The sequence below is a fragment of the Macaca fascicularis genome, chromosome 15, assembly GCF_037993035.2.
Source record: "Macaca fascicularis isolate 582-1 chromosome 15, T2T-MFA8v1.1".
In the NCBI taxonomy this organism is placed as follows: Eukaryota; Metazoa; Chordata; class Mammalia; order Primates; family Cercopithecidae; genus Macaca; species Macaca fascicularis.
Genome location: NC_088389.1, coordinates 59,806,906 through 59,833,437, shown reverse-complemented (window position 1 = coordinate 59,833,437; position 26,532 = coordinate 59,806,906). Strand labels below are relative to the sequence as shown.

General features: G+C 48.2%; 1 protein-coding gene across 2 annotated transcripts in view; it reads right to left on the bottom strand.

The window, feature by feature from the left end:
- The window catches only part of GABBR2 (gamma-aminobutyric acid type B receptor subunit 2), a 417,858-nt gene that overhangs the window by 5,217 nt on the left and 386,109 nt on the right, over positions 1 to 26,532 (bottom strand). For both annotated transcript variants that reach the window (XM_005581209.5, XM_065530287.2), the window contains exons 14-17: positions 17,501 to 17,611; positions 12,200 to 12,424; positions 9,203 to 9,385; positions 5,224 to 5,353 (exon numbers count right to left, since the gene is read on the bottom strand). In XM_005581209.5, the coding sequence (XP_005581266.2) occupies positions 5,224 to 5,353; positions 9,203 to 9,385; positions 12,200 to 12,424; positions 17,501 to 17,611 (649 nt within the window). The remainder of the gene's footprint in view (positions 1 to 5,223; positions 5,354 to 9,202; positions 9,386 to 12,199; positions 12,425 to 17,500; positions 17,612 to 26,532) is intronic.

Genomic DNA, 26,532 nt, shown 5'->3' with positions numbered 1-26,532 from the left:
TGTGTAGCGGCTCTCCCGGGACCCGGGCGGTGAGATGAGAAGCCTCCAGCAGTCAGCAGTCAGGGATGGAAGCAATGTGCTGGGGATTTGTGTGACATGCCCCGCGCTCTCCTCTCAAAGAACAAAAGGGGCAAAATCAAGTCGACTAATGTAGGAAACATAACTTAGAAACAGGAGGTTCTAACATTCTTTTCCATGGGCACATAGGGATGTAATGACAAAGAAAAAACCTCCAAGGTGTATTTTTCATAGCGCAGCAAAGATTGCAAAGAGAAAGAAGTCAGTAAACTGCTGGTGGGAGAATAAATGGACATAATCTTACTGGTGGGCACTGTTGATCTGTGTCAAACACCATAAAAGGACCTATTTTTTACCCGGAATTTCTACTTCTTGAAATTATCCTAAGGAAATAATTAAGGATCTATGCAAAGATATATACAAGATGTTCAACCTTGGCATCTTTTTTTTTTTTTTTTTAGATGGAGTCTCACTCTGTCACTCAGAATCGTGCCACCAGTGGCATTATCTTGGCTCACTGCAAACTCCACCTCCCAGGATTAAGCAATCTCCTGTCTCAGCCCTGAGCAGCTAGGACTACAGGTGCATGCCACCATGCCCAGCTAATTTTTTGTATTTTTAGTAGGGACGGGGTTTCACCATATTGGTTAGGGTGGTCTCGAACTCCTGACCTCAGGTGATCCACCTGCCTCAGCCTCCCAAAGTGCTAGGATTATAGGTGTGAACCACTGTGCCCAGCCTCAAACTATCATTTATAATATTAAAATGTTGGAACTAATCTGAATTTGTCTGGTAATAATGGATTAGTTACATAAGTTATAGGATCTCCATTCAAAATAATATTGTGTAGCCACAAAACATGGTGATTTAAATTCTCTCAACCCTCTTTGTGCTTCAGGACCATACAAGGAGATTTAAAGAAATATAAAAATCAGGTTCCCACCCGAGATTTGGATTCATGTGATCTGGAAGGGAGCACTGGTGTCTTTGTTTTTGCTTCAGTGGGCAACCTTATATGTATGTCATTTTGCATCTACGTGAGTACAGCTGCTCCTCATTATTCATGAATTTTGTATTTGTGACCTCCTTCTCACTTAAATTTATCTGTAATCCCCAAATCAATATTTTAATGCTTTTGTGGTCATTTGCTGACATGCACAGTGTGGGAAATGTGAGTTGCCTGATACACGCGTTCCCAGCTGAGGTTGAACAAGGTGATGCACTGCCTTAGCGCTTAGCTCTTATATTGTAAATAAGTATCTTCCTGGAGGTTTATTTAGTGACATGTTTTTCACATTTTGTGCTGTGTGTTGGTGAGTTTGCTGTTGAAAATGGCCCCCAAGCACAGCGCCGAAGTGCTAGCTAGTGTCCCTAAGCACAAGAGGGCTATGATGTGCCTTATGGAGAGAAAATACATGCGTTAGATAAGCTTCCATCAGGCATGAGCTATAGTGCTGTTGGCCATGAGTGCAATGCTAATTAACTCATATATATTTAAAAAGATGTCTTTTTTTTTTTTGAGACGGAATCTCACTCTGTCTCCAGGTGGAGTGCCGTGGTGCGATCTCGGCTCACTGCAACCTCCACCTCCCGGGTTCATGCGATTCTCCTGCCTCAGCCTCCCGAGTAGCTGGGACTACAGGCACGTGCTATCATGCCCAGTTAATTTTTGTATTTTTAGTAGAGACGGGGTTTCACCATGTTGGCCAGGATGGTCTCAATCTCTTGACCTCGTGATCCGCCCACCTCGGCCTCCCAAAATGCTGGGATTACAGGCTTGAGTCACTGCGCCCAGCCTAAATAAGATGTCTTTAAACAGAAATACGCATACAACAGAATTATATATTGATTGGTGGACAAAAATGTCAGCTTGTGATGTCAGCCTGTGAGAGACTCCCAGGGACCTAATCCTGTATAGGAGCAATGGTTCAGTATTCACAATCCACTGTTGATGGAGGCTTTACAGAAAGAACACAACTACCGCTACTGTAAATCAGCAGAATCGACTGTATATCATACTGCTATGGTCTGAACGTGTCCCCCCAAATTCATGTGTTGAAACTGAATGAAGAATGTGATAGTGTTAAGAAGTGGGGCCTTTAGGAGGTAATTAAGTTGTGAAGGCGGAGCCCGCATGGATGAGGTTAGGGCCTTTATAAAAGGGCTTGAGAAAGTGGGTTTGCCCCTTCCTCCGCTCCTTCTGCCATGTGAAGATGCAGAGTTCCTCCCCTCCAGAGGATGCAGCAATTCAGGTGCCATCTCAGAAGTGGAGGCCGGACCCTCCCCAGACACTGAACCTACTGGCACCTAGATTTAGGACTCCCCAGCCTCCAGAACTGTAAGAAATACATTTCTGTTATTTATAAATTACCAAGTCTGCAGTATTGCGTTATAGCAGCACAAACAGACTAAGGCATGGAGAATAAATCCCAAAAGTGGGATTGCTGGGTCTGAATGATTTCTGTTTCAACCAGCAACATTTGAGACTGCCTCTCTCATAACCTGTTTCCTGGCACTCTGAGCAGCTTTTTGATCTCTGATCTGTGCCAGTCTTTGAGGCAAAAATGGTATCTCATTGCAGATTTAATTTGCATTCCTTTAATAAAGAATGAGATTGATCATCTTTTCATAAGTGTAAGAACGATTTCCAGTTCCTTTTATGAGAACTCTCTTTTGCTCATTTTTCTTTTGAGATGTTGGTCTTTTTCTTACTAATTGGTATATAATGATACATACTTTTTGTATTACTGCATATCATTTCTCCTTATATATAAGGGCATAAGCTTGTTATCTGAGTTAATTTTTGGCTTTGTTTGATTTTTTGGCTATACTTATCATGGCTTTTGCATTATGAAAGAAATGCTTTTTGTACCTAAATTTATCAACCTTTCCTTTTGTGATTTCTGTTTTGCATCAAACTGAGACAGGTCCTCCTCTCTCTGAGATTTTTTTAAAATTTTACTTTGGTTTCTTCTAGTACTTTCATGTTTTCACTTTTTATATTTAAATCTTTTATTCATCGGAATTAATTTTTGTGTAGGTGTGAGTTTAGGATCTACCTTATTCTCCTCCAGATGCCTACCCATTTATCCCAATGAAATTTATTAAATAATTCCTTTTCTCCCACAAATTTAAAATTCCCACTTTTACCAGATACTAAAGTTATTAAAAGTAATTTTTATTCTTGTAATTTCTTTATTATCTCAATTTAAACATTTTTGTAATAACCATGTTACATAATATTAATTACAGAATATTGCTACTGAAATAAGACCACTTATTACTTATATAATAAGAATAAAAGGCCGGGCATGGTGGTTCATGCCTGTAATCCCAGCACTTTGGGAGGCTGAGGTGGGTGGATCACCTGAGGTCAGGAGTTTGAGACCAGCCTGGCCAACATGGTGAAACCCCATCTCTACTAAAAGTACAAAAAAATTAGCTGGGTGCAGTGGCAGGCACCTGTAATCCCAGCTACTTGGGAGGCTGAGGCAGGAGAATCGCTTGAACTTGGGAGGCAGAGGTTGCAGTGAGCCGAGATCGTGCCATTGCCCTCCAGCCTGGGCAACAAGAGCGAAACTCCGTCTCAATAAATAAATAAATTAATTAAAAGAAACAAAGATTTTTCCTTGATTTAAACTAATGTTATAACAAATTGATGAATACATGCTAATGGAAAAAACCAAGCCATAGAGAAACATAAAAAAGGTAATGTGGCCGGGTGTTGTGGCTAATGCCTGTAATCCCAGCACTTTGGGAGGCTGAGGCGGGCAAATCACTTGAGGTCAGGAGTTTGAGACCAGCCTGGCCAACATGGTGAAACCCTGTCTCTATAAAAAAAAAAAAAAAGTACAAACATTAGCTGGGTGTGGTGGTGGGCACCTGTCATCCCAGCTACTCAGGAGGCTGATGCAGGAGAATTGCTTGAACCTGGGAGGCAGAGGTTGCAGTGAGCTGAGATCATGCCACTGCACTCCAGCCTGAGCGACAGAGTGAGACTCCATCTTAAAAAAGTAAAAAAAACATAAAAATAAAAAAAAAAAGGGTAATGTAAAATAGTCCCTTCTCACTCACTTTCCACAATACCATTTCTTTTCACACGAGTCAATACTGTTAGCAATTTGGTGTTTGTTTTTCTAAACCTTTTAAAAAATGCATTCACACACACGTATATGCATTTGTGTGTCCCATAATCATAATGTTGGCTTTCATCTTGCTTTTTTCACCTGGAGATGTTTCCATATCGGCACAAATAGACTCACCTCACTTTTTAATAGCTATAAAATGTACCCTGTTTGGCTATATCTTAATTAATGAAACCACCCCCAAATAATGAACATTTAAGTTAATTCCAGTTTTTCTCACCTACAGACAGCATTGTGAGGAACATCTCTGTGTTCTTCTCTGCACACCTGGGAGTATTTGCGAGGGGCAGGTTCCTGCTAGTAGAACTGCTAGGTCAAGAGGTTTAACATGGAGCATTTAGACAGTGCCAGGCTGACTTCTAATGCATCGCAGGAGAATGCTCATTTCCAAATACTCTTACCCATTCTGGTAACCTTTTAAATTTTTTCCAAAAGGTAGGCAAAAATTTTTTTTTGTGTGTGTGTTTTTTAAAATTTATTTTTGTAGAGATGGGGTCTTGCTATGTTGTCCAGGCTGATCTAAAATTCCTGGACTCAAGCGATTCTCTAGCCTTGGCCTCCCAATATGCCGGGATTACAGGTGTGAGCCATTGCGCCTGGCAGGTTTGTGTTATTGTATAGCTTGCAATTCCCAAGTGGGTGGTGAGATTGAGCATCCTATCCTAACTAACTGACCATTCTTTTCTTGCACATTGATGAGGTATATTTGAAACCGTGAAATACTGTTCAGGGAAGAAAGGGTAAACTATTCACTAAGAACAAAAGGGAAAACAAAATGTGTCTGCCCCCAGTCAGGACACTGGGAATGTTGGCCCCAGTGTGTAGGTGTGGAGCTGGAAGCCGAGGGATGGGAAATCGAAGCCCCAGGCCTAGGCAGGGTGGGGCTCAAAGCAGACAGTGAACTGTGGTCAGCAGACAGAGGTTCCAGGTGTGCCAGCTCTGTGTGTCTGAGTCCCGTGCCCTGTTTGAACCTCAGTTTCTTCCCCTAAAAAATGGAAGATGAACAGCTGGTGTTTGAAACCAAGGTCCCTACCACATTCTGGGGCCTTGGCTCTCTTACCTGTGCTCTCAGTGAAGTTTCCCAGGTTGAGGATGTCATTGAGCTCTTGGTAGTGGTTCTGTTTAATGTAGGTGGTCTTTTCTGGTGTGTCCTGCAGCTGCATGGTGACCTCTTCCAAATCTTTATCCAGCTAGAAGACAAAGGTTCCAGTTGAGTCAGGGTCCCTGGCCCAGCCCTGGTAGCTAGGCCACTAGGGCTAAAAGGTAGGTCACAGGGCTGGGCCTTTACCTGTATTCAGGAGTGCCCTGAGAATCAGAGGGGTTATTGCATCTTGGTATGGAGAGGCAGAAGGACCCTGACAGCTCTTTGTTCAAGGAGAAGCTATGATGACAGGGACCTGGGCTTTGCAATTATGTGTTCAGTGTAGGCTTGGGCCTTGATGAAGCAGACAAGCAAGCCCAGGGAGGTAGGGCAGGGAGAGCGTAAGAGCTCAGGCTCTGCGCAGGCCTCATGCAAACCCAAGGCTGCCCCTTACTTACAGTGAGGTTCTCCCGGCTTGTGAGAACCCAGTCTCTATTTCTTTTTCTGTAGAATGGGGTAATAATAGTACCTACTTCAGGGGGAGGTTGTGAAGATTAAACGAGATAATACATGGAAGGTTTAGCCCAGTGCCTGACACATAATAAGGGCAACCTGCTACTCTAATAATATTACTATTATTACAGGGTCTCACTCTGTCACCCAGATCAGAGTGCAGTGGTGCAATTACAGTTTACTGTAGCCTTGACCTCCTAGGCTCAAGCCATCCTCCCACCTCACCCTCCCGAGTAGCTGGGACTACAGGTGCAGGCCGCCACGCCTGGCTATTTTTTTTTTTGGTAGAGATGGGGTCTCTCTATGTTCCTCAGGCCGGTCTTGAACTCCTGAGCTCAAGCAATCCTCCCACTTTGGCCTCCCAAAGTGCTGGGTTTACAGGCATGAGCTACTGTGCCTGGACTTATAATTACTATTATTGATACTTAATAGGACCCACAGTGGGGAGGACAGACATGCAGGGCTCGCAAGCTCTGAGCCTCACGCTATCACGGAGACCCTGACTTGCAGGGACTCACTCAGAGGAGTTAATCAGGATGGGTCCCAGTCATCCCCACGTTTTTATTTTTAGAGACAAGGTTTCTCTATGTTGCCCAGGCCGGTCTTGAACTCCTGGGCTCAAGCGATCCTCCCACTTTGGCTTCCCAAAGCATTGGGATTACAGGTGTGAGCCACGGCACCTGGCCCATTCCCAGGTTATATAAAAATCAGGTGCAAGTCCTGGGGCAATTCAGCCCCAGAGAAACCTGGGCAATATGAGTGTTGGTAGTTGTGGGGGGTGGTAGTCGGGGTGGGTGGTGAACATCTGTGATATTACCATATCTGTATACATATAATGGCTTTCATCCATGATTCCTGGCTCCTGTATCTCTTGTAACAGTCTTTTGTTGTAATGTTGGGGCATTTTAGGCCTCAGGAGCAGGCCTCATGAAACAGAATCATGCTCTCTGACCTTCTCCTGTCCTTTCTCACCTGCTCAAGGCAGGACTCTAATCTGATTGTAGGTCAAAAGACCTTTATCACAGAGAGAGTCCTGCCCATACCCTGGAGGAAAGAATGCTACAGAGAGGCCAAGAAAAGTCTGAACAGACAGACCTTGCTGGGTTTAGATCATGCGTTTTTGTCCAATCACATTTCTACACAGTTGTCAATCATGCCTCGTGTAATGAAGCCTGCATAAAAACTCAAAAGAACAGGGTATGAAGAGCTTCCGGGTAGCTGAACACGTGAAGATTCCTGGAGCGTGGGGCCCAGGGAGGCAGGGAAGCTCCACACCCTTTCACCCATCCCTTGCTCTGTGCATCTTTTCATTCGCGTCCTTGGTAATAAGCTGGTAAATGTGTTTCCCTGGGTTCCGGGAGCCCCTCTAGCAAAGTAATTCAACCCAAAGTGGGATCCTGGGAGTCCCAGCTTGAAGCTGGTTGGTCAGAAGTTCCAGAGGTCTGACTTGTGGCTGGTATCTGAGGGTGGGGTGGGGGTCAGGGGGAGCCTTGGGGACTGAGCCCTCAACCTGTGGGATCTGAAGCTATCTCTAGATCCGTAGTATTGGAATTGAACCGGAGGCGCCCAGCGGGTGCATTTGGTCACAGAAGTCTTCTGTGTTGACTGTTGTATTGGTGCAAGAGCACAGGAAAAACATGGTTAGAGGATTTTTCCAAACAGCATCCTGCTGTAGTATAAGGGAGGAGATCTGATAAATTATCGGATGCTGTTCTGATGTCAGGAATACAGCCATGAAATTGTTTAATACGTTTTCATGTGGAGGAGGAGGGAGAGAGATACTCTTTTTTATGTGACTTAAATGGCAGGAGTAGGATCAAAGGGTGGGGACAACAGGAGGCCAGATTGTGATTCATTTCCAGGAAAAATAACGCAACAATTTAGAGTTTTAAACAGTGGCTTGGGTTTCCTAACGTGAGTGAACTCTTCCATGCTGAAGTGTGCAAGTAGAAGCAAAATGCGCAGTGACGTGGTAGTGCTCATCATGAGAGGCCTGATAGGGAAACAGCCCGTAATAGGCTTTGGGGGACAGAAACCCTTCTTAGTTTGCTCTGGCAGCTGCTGGTGGGTTGCCCCATCCTAAAGCAGTCATCTTTAGGTGCGCAGACAACTGTGTGGTGGCTCTCTGTGGCAGAATTCTGTGAGCCCCCCAAAGGGCTGCCAGATCTAGCAAATAAAAACCCAGAATGTCCAGTCAAATTTGAGTTTTGGATAACGAGTTCTTTTTCAGTATAATTATATCCCAGTATTATTCGGGCTATACTTTTACTGAAAATATGACTGGTTGTTGAACTGAAGTTTGAATTTAACTGGGCATCCTGTATCTAATCTGGCAACCGTATGTCTCACTTCTTCCTTGCAGCTGTCCAGCTAGAGATGATGTTTCCCAGCCTTCTCTGTCACTGGGTGTGCTCTTATCAGTTTTTGCTGATGTGACTAGGGCAGAACCAAAATGTGCATAATTTTTGGTGTTACTGCTTAAGAGGCAGTCCCTCATGTGGACTTTCTATCTCTTCCCCTCCTGACACTGTGAACCAGACATGCCATCCACCCAGCTCTCCCACTATGAATGAGGAGAACAGCCTAGAGAGTTGGGGAAACCAGAGGGCAGGAACCAAGCCCAGCAATGACCTTGGGGAGCAGAGCTGCCCCACCTGGGACCTCTCTCTTCATGGCCATTTGGTAAAAGGGAAATAAACATATTTTCTTTGGGCCACTTTATTTTGGGGCCTTGTTTAGCCAGCATCATAACCAATGTACTTTCCTTGGTCCCTTTCCTGTCCCCCTCCCTAATCAGAATTCCTCTATTAAAGCAATACACAGCCTACAGAGCATGGGTCCAGGCATACCTCCAACCCAAAGGGAGGGGTAGAGGGGGGGAGGTAATTTGTTTTCCCTTCCCTGGTCTACAAGGCTTGGGCACAAGGCAATCTGGCTATGGTCTCTCTGGAATATTCAAGAACCAGTTGAGAACCCTTAGGACAAAGGCGAGGTCTGCGGCACTCTGTCTTGAAAAGTTTCTTTTCACTTTCTCTTCTCTTGTACATCATATAGATGTGGTGGTTGCTGGGTTGTGCTGGGAGAGTGAAAAACTGAGAGGGAGAGAGACACAAAGAGAGACACCAAAGAGACACTAACGTAGGAAGCTACAATAATCCGGAAGCTCACAAATCTCTCTGAGTTCCTTTCTGTCTGGGGATGGCTTGAATCAGGTGGTGCTGGCCTCCAAGAGCCTGGGCGAGGTGGCCAATGAGCTCATGTCGGATTCTGACAAACGCCTCTGTGCGGCTTATGTCACCCCTGGCTCTCGCAGCTGTAACTGCAGCTGATGACACTGCCGGGTCATGCTGCAGGGATGGTCTAGAGGAGCCTGAGAGTCCCTGCACGGGGTCAGAGGGGCTTCAGTGGCAGACGGGGCCCAGCTACTCGATGCGGAGGGAGGTACCTCTGTGATCTTCATTCGCAGGCGATGGTTTTCTGACTGTAGGCCCTCCAGGCGGGATGTGCTGGCTTGGTTCACACTGGTGACCGAGGTGGACGTTTTAGAATCTTCTTTCTTCTGATTCTGAGTGAACTGGAATCGCCTGTTCTGCGTTGCTGCATCTGGGTTTGTTCGCAGGGTGATGAGCTGAAAGGACAAAGGTGGGGGCAGGGTTGAAGAGAGAGCCCTGGGTCCTTCCTCCCATCCCACATGGCAGACTCTCCCAGCAAATCCTGCTCTGGAGGCGACAAGAGGCCCCAGGAAGGCCACAGGCTGGAAGTCAGGAGACCTAGGCTCAGGCCAGACTCTGCCACTTGCTTGTATGTGACGTTGGGCAGGCCCCTTCCCCTCACCATGCCTCTGTGTCCTTCCTGGTCACTAAGAGTCTAGTCTCCTGACCCTGATGCCACCTGCGTCCCAACCAGGGCCCCTGAGGCCTCGCTTCAGCTGCCTAGCAAGTTGCCTTAGGCCTTGCTCCTTGTGGAAAAAATAAGCCCCAAGGGCAACAGCTGTGACAACAAAGAGATAGAGGAGAGCAAAGGCCTCTGTTTGTTAAACCATTGATGAGTTCTAGAAGCAGGCTGGTAACAAGCTGTGTCATTGACAAAAGCTTGTTTTTCAGCAGCTTAAAACAACACATGGTTATTATCTCAGTTTCCGTGAGTTAGGAGTCTGGGCATCACTTAGCTGCATCCAAAGACATTTTATATAGAAAACAAAAGTTGCCACTTGACCCTGATCTTACCAGCTTATTCTAGAAACATCTCTGATCGAGGCAGGCTCTGGGCTCAGCTCTGGAAAGCAGGAGTGGAGTGACCCATGGCCCCTGCTCACTGGGACCTCATGGTCCAGAGGCGTGGGCTGGGGATGAAGGAAGGACTCAATCTTCACCAGGCCAGCGGGTATCAGGGACAGCCTACCACAGTGCCATGGCCTGCTGGGCTCTGAGGACAGTCTGGAGGGATGGTGGGGGGAAGGGAACTCCAAGGGAAGAACTGGCATCTGCCAATGCAGGGAAGCCTGGGGGAAACGGCAGGGTAAGGGCAGGTTGGGTGGTGGACAGGGTTCTCTGGGGAGACTAGAGGAGACCCGAGGGTACTGAGAGCCAGCCCAACATCAGAAACTTGATCCTAGAGCCAGGAGGACAATGAGGAGCTATTGAGTGTGACGGAGCAGAGTGCCACAACTGAAGCTTGGCTTAGAGATCATTGGGCCTCTTTTACAGGATGGAAAGAATGTCAGAGTGCCGGCAGGGAAGTCATGGCGTTGCCCTGGAGTCTGGGCGGGTGTGAACGACTAATGCGTGTACACCAGAGGTGTTCCAGTGCAGAGCTCACAGTGCCTGGGGGCTGACTGCATGCCCAGGAGGATGGAGGCACCATGGGTAGCCTGTTTGCTGAAGTGGACCCAGGTGATCTTTCCTCTCCCCTGTTCTGAGGCAGATGCCTCCCACTTGGGTCAGTAACCCCCGCCCAGTTTTGTAACTCTGTGTCCTGTTCTTTCCTTTTTGGGGGGGGTGGTAAAGGGTCTCACTCTGTCACCAAGGCTAGAGTGCAGTGGCACAATCTCAGCTCACCACAACCTCTGCTCCTCCAGGCTCAAGTGATCTTCCTACTTCAGCCTCCTGAGTAGCCGGGACTACAGGTGCGCACCACCACACCTGGCTATTTTGTTTTGTATTTTTAGTAGAGAGGGGGTGTCACCATGTTGCTCAGGCTGGTCTTGAACTCCTGGCCTCAAGTGATCCTCCTGCCTTGGTTTCCCAAAGTGCTGGGATTACAGGCACGAGCCACTACACCCAGCCACCTTCCTTTACTTTTGAGACCCACTGAGGTCAGGCTTCCCTCGACACAGATCACCCTACTGCAGGGGCTCCTGAGAAGAAAGGCCTCTGGCTCACCCGCCCACTGCGAGGTAGGATGATATTTGAAAAATCTCTCTGTCGGGTGCTGTGGCTCATGCATGTAATCCCAGCACTTTGGGAGGCCGAGGAGGGTGGATCACCTGAGGTCAGGAGTTCCAGACCAGCCTGGCCAACATGGTGAAACCCTGTTTCTACTAAAAATACAAATTTAGCTGGGTGTGGTGGCGTGCACCTGTAATCCCAGCTACTCAGGAGGCTGAGGCAGGAGAATTGCTTGAACCTGGGAGGTGGAGGTTGCAATGAGTCAAGAATGTGCCATTACAATCCAGCCTCAGCAACAAGAGCGAAACTGTGTCTCAAAATAAATAAATAAATAAATAAAAAAGAAGAAGAAGAAGAAGAAGAAAAATCTCTCTTCAAGGTGGTCCTGAAGGTCAGCCCTTCAAATAAATGGAACACGTAAGTGGCTACTAAAAACGGTGATTTTTTTTGGCGAGGTGGCTTATGCCTGTAATCTCAGCACTTTGGGAGGCCAAGGCCAGAGGATTGCTTGAGCCCAGGAGTCCAAGACCAGCTTGGGCAACACAGGGAGACCCCGTCTCTATAAAAAAATTAAAAAATTAGCTAAGCGTGGTGGTGATGCCTGTGGTCCCAGCTACTTGGAAGGCTGAGGCAAGAGAATCATTTGATCCCGCGAGGTTGAGGTTGCAGTAGGCCGAGACTGCATCACTGCACTCCAGCCTGGGTGGCAGAGTGAGAAAACAAACAAAAAAACAAACAAAAAAAGCATTATCTCCTAGCTATTAAGAAAAAGGCTGGAAGGAAACACATCAAAAACATTAACAGTAAAGAACACCCCAACAAAACATGACCAGTGATTAAATAATCACTGGGTGAATCATTGGGTGGTGGGACAAAGGGAGATTTCTGAGAAACCTGGCCTTTATTCCTCTGCATTTTCTGAACTTTCTATAATGTGAATTGTCTTCATCATAAAAAAGGAATGGGTAAACCTTTTAGAGAATGGAGAAAAGCCAGCAATGCCCCTGTGCTGGAGTCGGAGGGCAGAGGCCAGGTGGTGGGGCCAGCACCCGTACCTTCGGCACAAACACCAGGCAGAGGGTGATGGTGCTGCAGAAGATGATGACCAGAGCCACGATGCAGAACTGCACGTTGGGCTGGTCCCGGGTCAGGAAGGAGACAGCGGCCCCGATGATGCACATGATCCCCACGTTGTAGACGCTCATCCCAATGTACTTGCTGTCGTTGAGTGCAGGGATGCTGACGTTGCGGGTCTCCCAAGCTAAGAAACAACCGAACAACTGAAATGGTGAACAGAAAGGGGAGATGATCGTTACCAAGGGGCGGCACACACCCGCTGCTCTGAGAAGCTGTGGAGTGGAGGGTTACTCAGGAGGTGGGCTGCAGGGAGGGAGGGTGGGGGGCCTTGCTGTCAGCCAGGTCTTCTGGATGTCACCATCTGTCTCCACTTGTGACCCTGCTGAGTCCCGCCAAGCAAATGCAGATTGGGGATGTGACAGCTGTCCAGTTCTCCTGCACCCCTATGACTGGTTCATGCACAGACCTGCCCGAGGCCACTGTGGAAGGGGACTTCAGATAAGATCTCAACCTTCTTCCTCACTCTCTAGGGAATACTAAGGCCCAGAAGGGGTGAAGAGGTCTGCCCAAGGTCACACAGCAATATGGTAGCAAAAATGGGCTGTGTTTTTAGAAATTCACTCCAGTCTTTTTTCTATTAAACTAAGCAGATCCCTTGTGTCTGAGACTTCTATTGTCCTCAAGTGCACATGGACGCCCAGAATAGAGACTACATTTTCCAGCTGCCCTAGAGGCTAGGCGTGGTGTGTTACTAGCTTCTGACAATGCCTGTAAATAGCAGTGGTGTGCACATGTTCTGGGAAGCGTCTTTAAAGGGAAGAGGTGTTGCTTTTCCTCCTTCCTAACAGCTGGAGTGGAGTGTGATGGGTGGAGCTTCAGCATCTGTCTTAGATCACAAGGCTATGATGTGGAACCTGTGTAATGATGATGTGGGGGCTGCAAGATACAAAGAGCTGAGATTCTGGGAGCCTTACCCCAGCCCTAGATTGCTTACTTCTGGACTAGGTTTACCTGAGAGGAACATTTCCTGTCTCTTCAACCATTATTATTTTGGGTTTTTCTGTGACTTGTAGCTCTACTCGTAACCAATAGATGTCTCGACAGAAATGGACAGAGTAGAGGCCAGCTGTGATCTGAAGCAGGGTGTCGAGGGTTTAACCCTTATGGGTGGTCTAAGGGGAGGGTGGGCTGCAGGGACAGTGCAGGTGGGTGTAGGGCAGAATGGTGGTGTGGCGGGCAGGAGGAAGAGCCAAGAGAGTTGACTGGTACAGGAACCTCTGCTTTAGTGCGGCCCTCCAAGGGGCCTTCTGACAAAGGCACCTCTTCCGTGTGGCTTCAGCAGGACAGCTTCAGGCGTCTGACAGCTGCATGAATCATTTAACGTCACACCGAGGACCTGTGTTTAGAGATTTGATGGCCGCATAGTGCTGTGTGGTAGAAGCGGGGCTGGACACAAGGCCGGGGGATATGGAAACTACTCTGCCATCCGTTGGCTGGGTGACCTGGGCAAGTCACTTCACCTCTCAGGACCTCACTTTCAATGTCTGTGGACTGGGGGGAATAATAATAATAATAATACCAATGTCACAGGGTTTCTGTGTGGATGAAATGGGAGGATGGATGTCAAAGCACTCTGTAGACTGAAATGTTCTGCACCAAGGTAAGTTCAAAGCTATTTGTAATTGATCTTATTTTATACAACCATGATTATTTTCCTCTCCCTTGTCCTTTATCCTTTCTCTAAATGTGTTATCTCACAGCCCGATTTATTCCTTTTTAAAAATTCCTTTTAAAATGGGGAACCAGGCCAGGCACGGTGGCTCACACCTATAATCCCAGTACTTTGAGAGGCCAAGATAGGTGGATTACCTGAGGTCACGAGTTTGAGACCAACCTGGGCAATGTGGTGAAACTCCAATACTACTAAAAATATAAAAACTAGCTGAGCGTGGTGGTGCATGCCTGTAATTTCAGCTACTTGGGAGGCTGAGGCAGGAGAATTGCTTGAACCCGGGAGGCAGAGGTTGCAGTGAGCAGAGATTGTGCCACTGCACTCAATCTAGCCTGGGTGACAAAGTGAGTGAGACTCTGTCTCAAAAAAAAAAAAAATAAAATAAAATAGGGAACCAGGAGCCCAGGAACCAGATACTGAGTGAGAGAAGAAAACCAACAGCCATTGAAAGCCTGTTCTGTATTGGTTCCTTTACCCACGACCCACTGTGATCCCATGGTAGCTGTGCCATCTTGCAAAGGAAGAAGCAGAGGCTTGGCCAGGAGAGGTGACCTGCTTGGGGTCCCACAGCGTGAATATCAGGGCTGGATGGGCGCCAGGACTTGGTCTCTCTGACCAAGAGTCAGTGTGCCCTCCTATCAGCCATGCTACCGATGGGCCACCAAGCCACTGTGAGGGTCCCCACAATAAATGTGGGCTACCCTGGGGACCTAGTGGTTGGCTGTAAATCTCTAAAGAGTGTCAGGAGGAAACACAAAGTAACTTGTTCTTAGGCCCTCAAATAGTAGATTGAGGGTTCATGGGTATAAGTTACACTGAGGAAGATTTCTGCTGAGGATTAGGAAAAACTTTCTAGAAAAGCACTCCATCTGTGGGTTGAATGATGGCCCTAAAAGATGGCCCATATCTTAATTCCTGAAAACCATGAATGTGACCTTATTTGGAAAAAGGGTATTTGCAGATATAATGAAGGATCTTGAGATGAGATCATCCTGGATTATCTGGAAGGGCCCCAAATCCAATGACAAGTGTCCTTATAAGGGACACATAAAGGAGACCATTGGGGAGAAGAAGAGAAGGCCACGTGGAGACGGAGGTGGAAACTAGAGTCATGCAGTCACAAGCCAAGGCATGCCTGGAACCATCAGGTGCCGGAAGAGGCAAGGAAGGATGCTCCCCTGCAGCCTTCAGAGGGAACACAACTGTCTGGATTTTGGACCTCTGGCCTCCACAAGTAGGAAAGAATACATTTGTTTGTTTTGTAAGCCACTGTTTTGTGGTAATTCGTTATGACAGCCAAAGGAAACTAACACATTATCCATGAATGGCACAGGCTCCTTTGAAGAGGGTGAGCACTCCATCACTAGAGGTATAGAAGCAGTTAGTGAATGAATGCTTTGGGGGAAGCTCAGGGTGGGCTGGGGCTTGGGGCCAAAACATTTGACAGTGGGGTGGACCTAAAGGGTTGTGTGTGCTTCTCCCAGCCTTGAGATTCTGTGGCTCTAAAATAGAAGGAGTAGGGGGGTGGCAGTGGGATTTTAGTCATAAACCTTCAGGGCCAGGAGGCTGGGGACCGTTCCTTGCATATTCTAAATGGTAAAGCATCTGCGCTATCAAATATAGCTTTTGTTGACATGAGCTGGCTGAAGCTGTTAGCTTCATGTGAAGACATACAGTCATCTCTCATCTCCAACCACTTTGGAAGTAGGTGGGAGAAGATAATGAATGATCAAAACATTACAAATAAGTCCAGTTTAAAGATGTCAATATGAGTCACCATAATCTAATTTCACAGAATGAGTCTCAGAATCAAGGAACATCAAGGCTGGAAGGATCATGGAGAGTGTTTAGATTCACTCTTTGTTCAACCAGGGCTGGGGGAAGTGCAGGTCATTGACACGACATGCTTTCTCATGACAGGGAGCTTGTCCTTCTTAGGGGCTCCATGGCATCTGTGGACAGTGCTCCCTGTTATAAGAATCCATCTTTACATGGAGATGGAGTCTGCCTTCCAGCAACTTTGCTTGGGGCTGACGGTTCTGCCCTCAGGTCTGTGCCACCCATTGCTGACAGCTCTTCCAAGCTTCTGGTGACTATGAATGTGTCCTTGTCCAAACCCAGGAACTTTGGCCAGTCCTTAAGTTCCTATTTCTATATTGGGTACCTCCTGTGGACACCCCCAGGGTCATTACCTTGTGCTCAGATTGCAACCCAGTGGTCCTGTTGCTTGCATGGGAGCTCAAAAAACTTCTATGGAAAACCATAAAAGGGTGTCAACTGGTATGAAGTGGGGACCAATCTTTGCCTAGGGTCCTCATACATGCCCTTCTGGCATGGCCTCTCAAAGGACACGGGATCAATCACTAACACTTCTCTGATGCGGCAACAGGTAAGAATGCATTTGAGCAGCACGAGAGGTTCCAGTTTATTTGACTTTTGGAGAAGGCTTCATTTTTGGCCTCTAAGTGGGGTCACACAGGGGTGAAGGGTGGCTTAACCTCCCTGTGGAAAGATCTGAGGATGGTGCAGTGACCAGCTTCATGTCACTGGAGGGCTTTAAGTGGAAGCATGGTTCATATAGGATATAGGAGAGAAGATTCAAGGATCAACCTGGGCTGAAACACGGTGGGGCTGACCTTTCAAGTTCTCCCTCATGTTGGCATATCACAACGTGGCTCCGTATGTGATCTTTGATTTTTTTTTTTTTTTTTTTTTTTTGAGATGGAGTTTCACTCTTGTTGCCTAGGCTGGAGTGCAAATGGCCTGATCTCGGCTCACTGCAACCTCTGCCTCCCGGGTTCAAGTGATTCTCCTGCCTCAGCCTCCGGAGTAACTGGGATTACAGGCGCCCGCAACCACACCCAGCTAATTTTGTATTTTTAGTAGAGATGGGGTTTCACCATGCTGGCCAGGCTGGTCTCGAACTCCTGACCTCAGGTGACCCACCCACCTCGGCCTCTCAAAGTGCTGGGATTGCAAGCATGAGCCATAGCACCTAGCATGATCTTTGATTTTAAAAGATGAGTCAAGTGGAAAGAGTGCTGGGTTTGGAGTTTAGAGGTTACTAGGTAGCTTTTGGCAAATCATTCAGCCTCTCCGAGGCTTACCCTCCTCATCTATTAAATGGGGATGATCCCGCCCACCTCCCATGGGCTTAAGAGAGGATCCGCTGAAATGCTGGAAATGAACATGCACTGGATGTCAGCAGACTGCTCTTCCCGGGAGCGGTGCAGTGACAGCTGTGAGGCACAGCCACAAGTTTTTGGGTTACTCTCTGGTTAAGATCTTGACTCTGCCGCTTACCAGCTGGGTGACCTTGGGCAAGACACCAAGCCTCAGTGTCATCAGTGAAATAAGGATGTTACTTGTACCTATCTCATAGGGTTGCTGCAGGAACTGAGATAGCATGCGGCAGGCACTGAGTACACAGAGAGTAACTGCTTAGTCATGGAGGCTCTGTTTATTTTTACATTGATGGAGGCCCCTGGGAGACAGAGGCCCAACAGAGAAGTGTCCCCCCCAACTCCATCTCCTGCTCTGCACCTACCATGAGAAGTCCCTTGTAGGCATAGACGATGCCAAGCCAGATGGTCATGTGGGTGTTCTCACAGTGCTCCAGGAGAGGGCGGATGGAGATATCCCGTCCTGCTGGGTCAGGCTGTGCAAAGAGAAAACAGAGACTGCAGGGATGGCACAGGACACTCTTCCAGCAACAGGGTCCTTATCTGAGAGTCCTTTTCCCTCTTGTGAGCCATAGCCAATGCCCCTGTTCAGTGGGCCATTTGGACTCCCTATCTCTGTGTTCCTAAGGTGTGGAGCCCAGGCCTCAACTAGCATTGACTGCCTTCGGTTTGTTGGTAGCAATTCAACTCTGCACTCCAGTTCTCTGCATAATTCATGCCTCTCCAATTTGAGTCAGAGCTCCTGAGGGTAGTAACTGGGTCACTTCTGTGCCCGTAGGATCTAACACAAAACCTGGCCCAATGCAGGTACCTCTAATATTTGTTGAAAGACTGAGGGTGAGAATGAGGTATAAAGTTATGTCAGGAGGTCTTCAGGTATCTCTGGGGTTACCTCTGTGCAACTGGAGATACAGGATATACTGGCCTGCCTGAGCCTGAGGCCTGCCAAACCCTTCTGAGGAGACCCTCTTGCCCACAGCCCCATTGCTGAAGCAGTAGTGGCAGCCATGTTATGAACCACATGACTCATCCTTGGCCAAGGCTGACTGAACAAAGAACGGGCACCTGACCCCAGGCAGCTAATCCAGAGGCTTGTCAGATACCTATGAAGTTTCCTCCTACAACGTGCTCTGCCTAATGAGGGTTGATGGAGAGGATCCTTCCTGAGCACATTCTCTCTGGCAGGAACTTGAATTGGGAAACTCTGGGAGATAATTGGCCAGATGGTGGCAACAAGACAAAAAGACACCCAGGGAATGAAACAATATCTACGGTACATTAATTTTTTCTGAACCATTCGAGAGTAAATTGCAGATATCCTGACCCTTCACCCCTGAATATCCTAGCATATATTTCCTAAGAACAAGGGATTCTCTTGCACAATCACATACACTTACTAAATTCAGAAAATTTAACACTGATACAGTATATTATCTCATATACTATCCATTTTCACATTTTGCCAATTGGCTTAATAATGTCCTTTAAAGCAACTGTGGTTTTTCCAATGCAGGATCCAATCCAGGATCATTATTGCACTTATGTGTCTTTGGTTTCCTTTAATCTCAAACAATTCTTCAGACTACTTTGGTCTTTCCTGTCATTGTTTCTGAAAAATCTAGTTCAGTTATTTTGTAGAAGTCCCTCAATTTGGGTTAGCCTGAATGTTTTATATCCAGGTTTTATGCATTCTTGGCAGGAACCCTACATAAGTAAGAGTCACATCAGGGGGACGCGTTGGCACTTTGTGATGTTATCTGTGATCACTTGGTTGACATGATGCCTGTCAGATATCCATTTCAAAGGTACCATTTCCCCCTTTGTAATTAATAAATAATCTGTGGGAGCTACTTTGAGACTGTGTAAGTATCCCGTTCTCCCACAGACGTTCACTTGGTGGTTTCAGCAACCATTGATAATTCTTACCTGAGTCATTTATTACTTTGGTAGCTGCAAAATGGTGATTTTCCAATTCTACCATTCTATTTAAACACTTGGCATTCTCCTGCAAAGAAGAGGTTTCCTTTCCTCCCATTTATTTATGTATATCAGTATGTTCCTTTTTTTTGAGACAGAGTCTCTGTCACCCAGGCTGGAGTGCAATGTCGTGATCTCTACTCACCGCAACCTCTGCTTCCTGGTTTCAAGCAATTCTCAAGCCTCAGCCTCCTGAGTAGCTGGGATTACAGGCGCCTGTTACCATGCCTGGCTAATTTTTGTATTTTTATTAGAGATGGGGTTTCCCAGGCTGTTCTTGAGCTGCCGACCTCAGGTGATCCGCCTGTCTTGGCCTCCCAAACTGCTGGGATTACAAGTGTAAGCCACTGTGCCTGGCCTAATACGTTCCTGTTTAATTCAATGTCTTATAATCCTTTGCTGTCTTATTCATGTTGATGCTTAAATTTTTCCAGATTTGGCCAGTGGAAAACAACTTCATGCTACCTTCTATGTTTTTTCCACATATCACCATAATTTTTTGAGCACTTTCTTACTTATTGGCGTAATGATTCCAGCACTCCTTGAACTTTTCTTGCTCCCAGCCTTGCAATCAACCATTTCTCCAAGGAGTCCTTGTTCTTTTTAGTGGAGAATGTTGTTTAGAAACCAAGATGTAGGCACTTGATGGTCTCACTGTTCCTAAGTTGTCACTACTTCTAAGCTCTTTTTAAAATAATGTATGTATGTATGTATGTATCTATCTATCTACCTACCTACCTACTTGTCTGTCTGTCTGTCTAGATAAGATCCAACACTGCCGAGTTCTTGCTTGCCTTCCTCATTCCATATTTTCATCACTCTTCTCCCATAGTGGAATCCCTGCCTTCGAACAACATCAAATATTTACTCATTTGTTCAGTCCTACATAGGACACTAAATAGTTGCAGAATTGATACATCCATACAACTGTCAAGCACAAACTTACTAAATTGAAGATTCCTTTGCCATCTGTTTGCCACTGAGAGTATATCACCAAATAACTGTGTTCAGGATGTTATATTCTGATGGAGTGGTGCTGTTGAGGCCCAGGGTAAAGCCACACTCCTGAGGGTAAGGCATGGGCATCCCCAGGGTCCATCACTAGGAAGAAGGGTTACTTTGATGGGACCCAGGGGTAGAAGGCAGATCTTAGGTGTGGTTTGGAAGCTATTTTTTTTGGTCTTGCTCTCCAGGCATGGCCTTTGAAGCAGTCAGTGACCTGGGCTTCTGTGAGCTGGGGGAAAGATGGTGCTCCCACGTGGAAGCAGGAGGAGCTAGGAGGGGTGGGACCTGCAGCTTCAGGCCATTTTTTGACCAGATCATCCTGCTGTGTGTTCTCTCAGACTTGATTTGCCTTTTGCTGTCCCAAGCCACAGAAAGCCTTAGCTCAACCTCTTTGGGTCCATGTGCATTGAGTCCACACTTGGGCTGGAGTGCTAGAGGGGATAACATGGTTTCCTGAAGGCTCTGCCGTGAGAAACACCCCAGGGGAGGTGATCTCCATAAACTAAAGTCAGAGTGGCCAGGGGTAGAGATTTCCCCCCCACTGCTACCCACTTAGGAGCTGGGCTGCATTTTATTAAGGGCAATGGGGATTTCCTGACATCCTTTCATTGTTTAATTAAGGTGACAGAACCGGCTTGGTCCAAGGCCAACTGACTTAGCAGCAGAATCTGAGTTTCTCCAATGTGTGACAATCAAACCAACATCAGAATGCAGTAGCACGGACCCATTCCAGTTATGCATGAACGGCAAACCCATTAACAGTGATCATGTCTTTTCTTCTACAACGAACAGCAGTAATTTATGATGGAGTCTTAGATTCTCGGTGTGGAGAAAATCAGTTGTGTCATACAGCATTGCTCAATGGGATGAAGTGCTCGTCACAGGAAACTGACAAGGCTTGTCTGGCTTACACACTGCAGTGGCAGGGAGCCCGTCCCTCCTGCTCCTGGTGAGGTGGTGCACAGTGCTTTCACTGAGCCACAGCCTTCTCCTCCCGGACCTGCACTTACTGGGGCTCATCTCTCCCCTGGGGTTCCCCAGAATAATTCCAAGCTCTCTCTTTGAGTCTGCATACCTTCCACAGGAGGGAAGATCTATGGAGAGGGGACACCACTGTGCCGTCCTCCACAAGGCCTCCTTGCCGGTCAACCTGCTGGAGTTTACCACTGCTCTACAGACTTACCACTCCTACACACTGAGAATGGAGCTCAGCACTCCAGGCGGTGCTGAGCAAGTCAGCCTGACCTCTTGCTCTGGATCTCCTTGGCTTTCTATGTAATCTGCCACCAGTGATTCATATGTTCCTTCAGGTTGACCAAGACCCATCAGGTAGTTTTCAAAGAACTGCTGCTAGCCCAGTCTTTCCTCTTGTGCTGCTGGCATTCCAGTCTGGCTACCTTTGCCTTTCTCTTCGCTGCTCCCCTTCCCCCGAGCCCCACCTTCACTGCTCTGACCTCTCTGAATCCTGAAATCTGAATTCTTATCTTTGGCCTTTCAGGTCTGCACCCATCTCAGCAACTTCAAGCACAGTCCTGGCAGGAGGGTAGCAAGCACGGGCCCACTGAGAGTTCAGAGAAGTCAGTGGTCCTGGGGTGGCAGAGCTGCTCCCACACCCACCTTCCCCATACTCAGGCACTGATCCAGAAATAAACTGCAAAAATCTTCTGGTCACTAGTGTTGTCCTTATGCAGCCCCATCTCCCTGTCACAGGTCACAGGTCACAGTGGCAGGGGTTGGGGTAGTTTTGGGGGTGATGAGGTTCCTGTTCCTGTGAGGCTGGGGATGGGCATCTGGAAGAAAATCAAGTGACTCCCGTACTGAACCACAAAGCAGACTGTACAAGCTGTGCGTGTTGTCTAGTCCATCCCGATTCTGCCTGGGCCTGGAGTTCGCAGTGGTCTGTGCAGTCACACATGGGGAAAGATGCACCTGAGCATGCAACCTGCAGGGCCAGGTGGGCTACCCACCCCCCAACCCCCAGTGCTTCCTTGTCATTGTCGTGCACCAAAGCACCACTAGAGGGCACTGAAGAGCCATGTGGAGGGTCCAGCCTGGTGGTGGTGGATTACCCTCTGCTGGGGACACAGAACTACTATAGCTCGGTGGGGCTGGAAACGGTGGAGCCGTCAGTAGCATCTTGGGCTCCTCTGGAAGGCACCCACTGGCCTTATACGAGGCCAGATTTCCAAGCACCATGGAGGACTCCCCCACTTTTGGAGCAGCTGCTGAGGGCTGCTGGGGAAGGACTCAGGCTATACTTGGGCACTGCTCTCGGTCTGTTCCCAGTGTGGACTGTCCATGCAGGCCAGGGCCAGCGAGCACAGGGTGCTGACCCTGCAGACATCAGGGGCAGGGCCTAAGCCCAGGCTTTGGCTTCTTCTCTGCAGGACAACATTTGCACTGCCCTAAGAATGTTTGTCTTGCTCTGGATAACTGGCCTGCAAATATTTTCAATTGTTTTTTTTTTGAGACGGAGTCTCACTCTTGTTCCCTAGGCTGGAGTGCAATGGTGCAATCTCGGCCCACTGCAACCTCCACCTCCTGGGTTCAAGCGATTCTCCTGCCTCAGCCTCCCAAACAGCTGGGATTATAGGCGCGCACCACCATGCCCAGCTAATTTTTGTTTTAGTAGAGATTGGGTTTCTCCATGTTGGTCAGACTGGTCTTGAACTCCTGTCCTCAGATGATCCGCCCGCCTCAGCCTCCCAAAGTGCTGGGATTATGGGCGTGAGCCACTGTGCCTGGCTGCTTTTTTTCTTTATTTTTCTTTCTTACTTGTTGCTCTCTTTGGCAATTGCCTAAGAAATCATTCATTCATTCATTCATTCATTCATTCAGTGAATAACTGTTAAGCACTACCATTTGCCAGATACTGTTCTGGGCATGGGGCATGCAGCTATAACCTGGATAGACAGGAGCCTTGTCCTCATGGCTCTCCCATTCCAGTAAGACCAGGACAGTTCTCATGAGAGGCAGCCTCAGAGAGAGGGGGCTGACTTCACCTGATAATATCAGCCATAAGGACACCAAGAGCTGCCTTCTCATGAGTGACAATAATGTGCTCATTGCTGGGTTGGGAACTCTATACCCATCATCTTGTTTAAGTCATAAAAATCCAACAAGGTGTTATACTTATTTCACAGATGAGGAAACACAGGCACAGAGAGATGAAGTAACTTGCCCAAGATCTCCAGCTAGTAAGTCTCGGGGCTGAGATTCAACCCAGGGGTGTGTGACTCTCAAAGCAGCACTCCTTCCTCCTTCACCATGAGCCTTCCCTGATGTGCCCTCCTCTCACACGCATCATTGTGTCAAATCGGAGGAGACAGTGGGTGTAACCAGTTCTACAAACTGCAAAGTGCTTCTTTGAGGGAGGAAGAACTTCATCGTTAAACATTCAATAGTGGCTTCCCCTGAAGCCCCCAGAGCTTTAGGGTGAAGGCTGTGCTTTGGTGCTGCGAGCTGAACTCAGGCTGATAAAATGCTCTTTCCTGCCTGGCAGGGCACCGTGTCCAGCAGTGAGGCCACACCGGTTTGGGACGGCCAGAAGATGGAAGTGCTCACACCTGACTTCTGGTCAGGCTGCTGCTCAGCAGGAGGCACGCAGAAGCTGCCTGGGAAAGCCTCTCCCATCTGTGCGGCAAAAGGAGAGCAGCTGGCCCGAAAGTCCCTCTGCATAATGCAATTACTCACAATGTAGGTCAGTGCCCCCTGCAAATATCCCGCTTTGTCCGGCTGCACAAACTGACAGGCAGGGACTTGGAGCATGAGTGGAGGTGTTGAGGCCGGAAAGGTCAAAAGCCTTGGTCCTGCTACAGACTTGCTGGGTGATCTTGGGCTAATCCCTGCCCTTTTCTAGACCTCAGTTTCCCATTTGTGAAGGGAGCCCATGGGTTAATTTACAGTGTAGTTAATGGGAGTCTGAGTCATTGGGGGATGACTCTATCTGTCCTACATTTCATGACTGTATTTGTCCTACATTCATTCGTTTGAAATCAACTCCATGAGGATTTGTCACATGCCTGCTGTGTGTCATGCACCATGTTGGTGCGGGGGTACAGGGTGAATGAGACTGACATGGTGCTTGCCTTCTTGGAGGGTACATTCCAGTGGAATGGGGGCTGTTCAACACAGGCATTCAACAAACCACACAGTACAGCTCTGAATACAAGCGGTGATAAATATTCCTAAAGGAAACTACGGGTCCTTGGAGGGGTGCTAATGGGGGAAGTTGTTTCAGATAAGGTAGCCTGGGATGGCTACTCTGCAGTGGCGACATTTAGTCTGAGACCTGGTGGATGAGAAATGCCAGCCATGTGAAAAGCTAGGGGAAGAACACACATGGTAGAGGGCATGGCAAGGGAAAAGAACCTGAAATGCAAAGACATCGGTATATTTTAGGAACCCTCATGTGGCCAGAGAGGCTGAAGTGTGATAAGTGAGAGGACAGCGTGGTTTCTCACTCGATAACGTGAGCACGAACTGCCTGGGGAGCTTGTTAAAATGCAGATTCAGGTGCGCAGTCCCGGGTGGGGCCTGGGATGCTGCATTTCTAAGCAGTTCCAGGTGAGGAGCTGATCCAGGGGTCACCCTTTGGGCAGCAAGGCCTTAAAGGATTTTAAACAATAGAGTAACATTTGGTTCTCAACTTAGAAGCAGCCTGGTTAAGAACGCAGATTCTCTTTGTCACCTGCACGCCTCTGACACAGACAGAGTGATGACTTAGCACAAGGCCAGACTTGACAGGGCTCCTCTGTATGTTTCTGACCCTGGACCAGACCTTGACAATCAAGTCTTCTCTGCGTCCTGTGCAGGGCTGGCCACGGCGGTCAGGGCCGGGCGCGGAGACAGCCTGGGCAGGGAGGGTGGAGTCCAGTGGGTGCATGTGAAGAGGGCCACGCGATTCGCCTCTCATCACAGGGATCTCGGCCGGGGTCGATTGGACCTTTTATTCCTGCCACCGCTGTGGCTGGAACGGGCTCCTAGGCCCGGCCCGGCCAGTGCTCCTTTGAGGGAGGGGTGCTTTCCACCTTCTGCCCAGCTCCCAGAAGCTGGCATGTAGAACTTTCTCCCTGGGCCATCCCTGCCTCTTTTCTTTTTTTAAACATTTCCAATGTTGATTTTTTAAGTATGTGGAAAAATTGGCAGGTTTTTTTTTTTTTTTTTGAGACGGAGTCTCGCTCTGTCGCCCAGGCTGGAGTGCAGTGGCGCGATCTTGGCTCACTGCAAGCTCCGCCTCCCGGGTTCACGCCATTCTCCTGCCTCAGCCTCCCGAGTAGCTGGGACTACAGGCGCCCGCCACCTTGCCCAGCTAAATTTTTGGATTTTTAGTAGAGACGGGGTTTCACCACGTTAGCCAGGATGGTCTCCATCTCCTGACCTCGTGATCCACTCACCTCGGCCTCCCAAAGTGCTGGAATTACAGGCGTGAGCCACCGCGCCCGGCCTAAAATTGGTAGGTTTTTCTGCTGGGGGTGAGTGTAGGTGTGCATGTAAATGTGAGTTTGTGTGACTGTGTGTGGGGGGGCGTATGTATGTGTTGGGTATGTGTGGGGTGTGGGGGGGGGTGTGTGTGTGTGGGGTATGTGTGGGGGGTGTGTGTGTGTGGGGTATGTGTGGGGTGTGTGGGGGGTGTGTGTGTGTGTTGGGTATGTGTGGGGTGTGTGGGGTGTGTGTGTGTGTGTGTGTGGGGTATGTGTGGGGTGTGGGGGGTGTGTGTGTGTGTGTTGGGTATGTGTGCGGTGTGTGGGGGTGTGTGTGTGTGTGTTGGGTATGTGTAGGGTGTGGGGGGTGTGTGTGTGTGTTGGGTATGTGTAGGGTGTGGGGGGTGTGTGTGTGTGTTGGGTATGTGTGGGGTGTGTGGGGGGTGTGTGTGTGTGTTGGGTATGTGTGGGGTGTGGGGTGTGTGTGTGTGTGTTGGGTATGTGTGCGGTGTGTGGGGGTGTGTGTGTGTGTGTTGGGTATGTGTAGGGTGTGGGGGGTGTGTGTGTGTGTTGGGTATGTGTAGGGTGTGGGGGGTGTGTGTGTGTGTTGGGTATGTGTGGGGTGTGTGGGGTGTGTGTGTGTGTGTGTGTGTTGGGTATGTGTAGGGTGTGGGGTGTGTGTGTGTTGGGTATGTGTGGGGTGTGGGGGGTGTGTGTGTGTGTTGGGTATGTGTGGGGTGTGGGGGGTGTGTGTGTTGGGTATGTGTAGGGTGTAGGGTGTGGGGGGTGTGTGTGCGTGTGTTAGGGGGTATGTTTGGCCTTTCCAGGCTACATTTCAGAGTCTTGAGATGGTTCTCCTTTCCTGGGAAGGCAGGTGAGTCAACATGGCCTCTTGTGGGGGACATGGAGGATGCCAACAAGGATGCCTAGGCAGGGAGGGGAAAGGGCCTTGGGCTCAGATCCCAAGTCCACCTCTTGCCAGCTGTGTGACT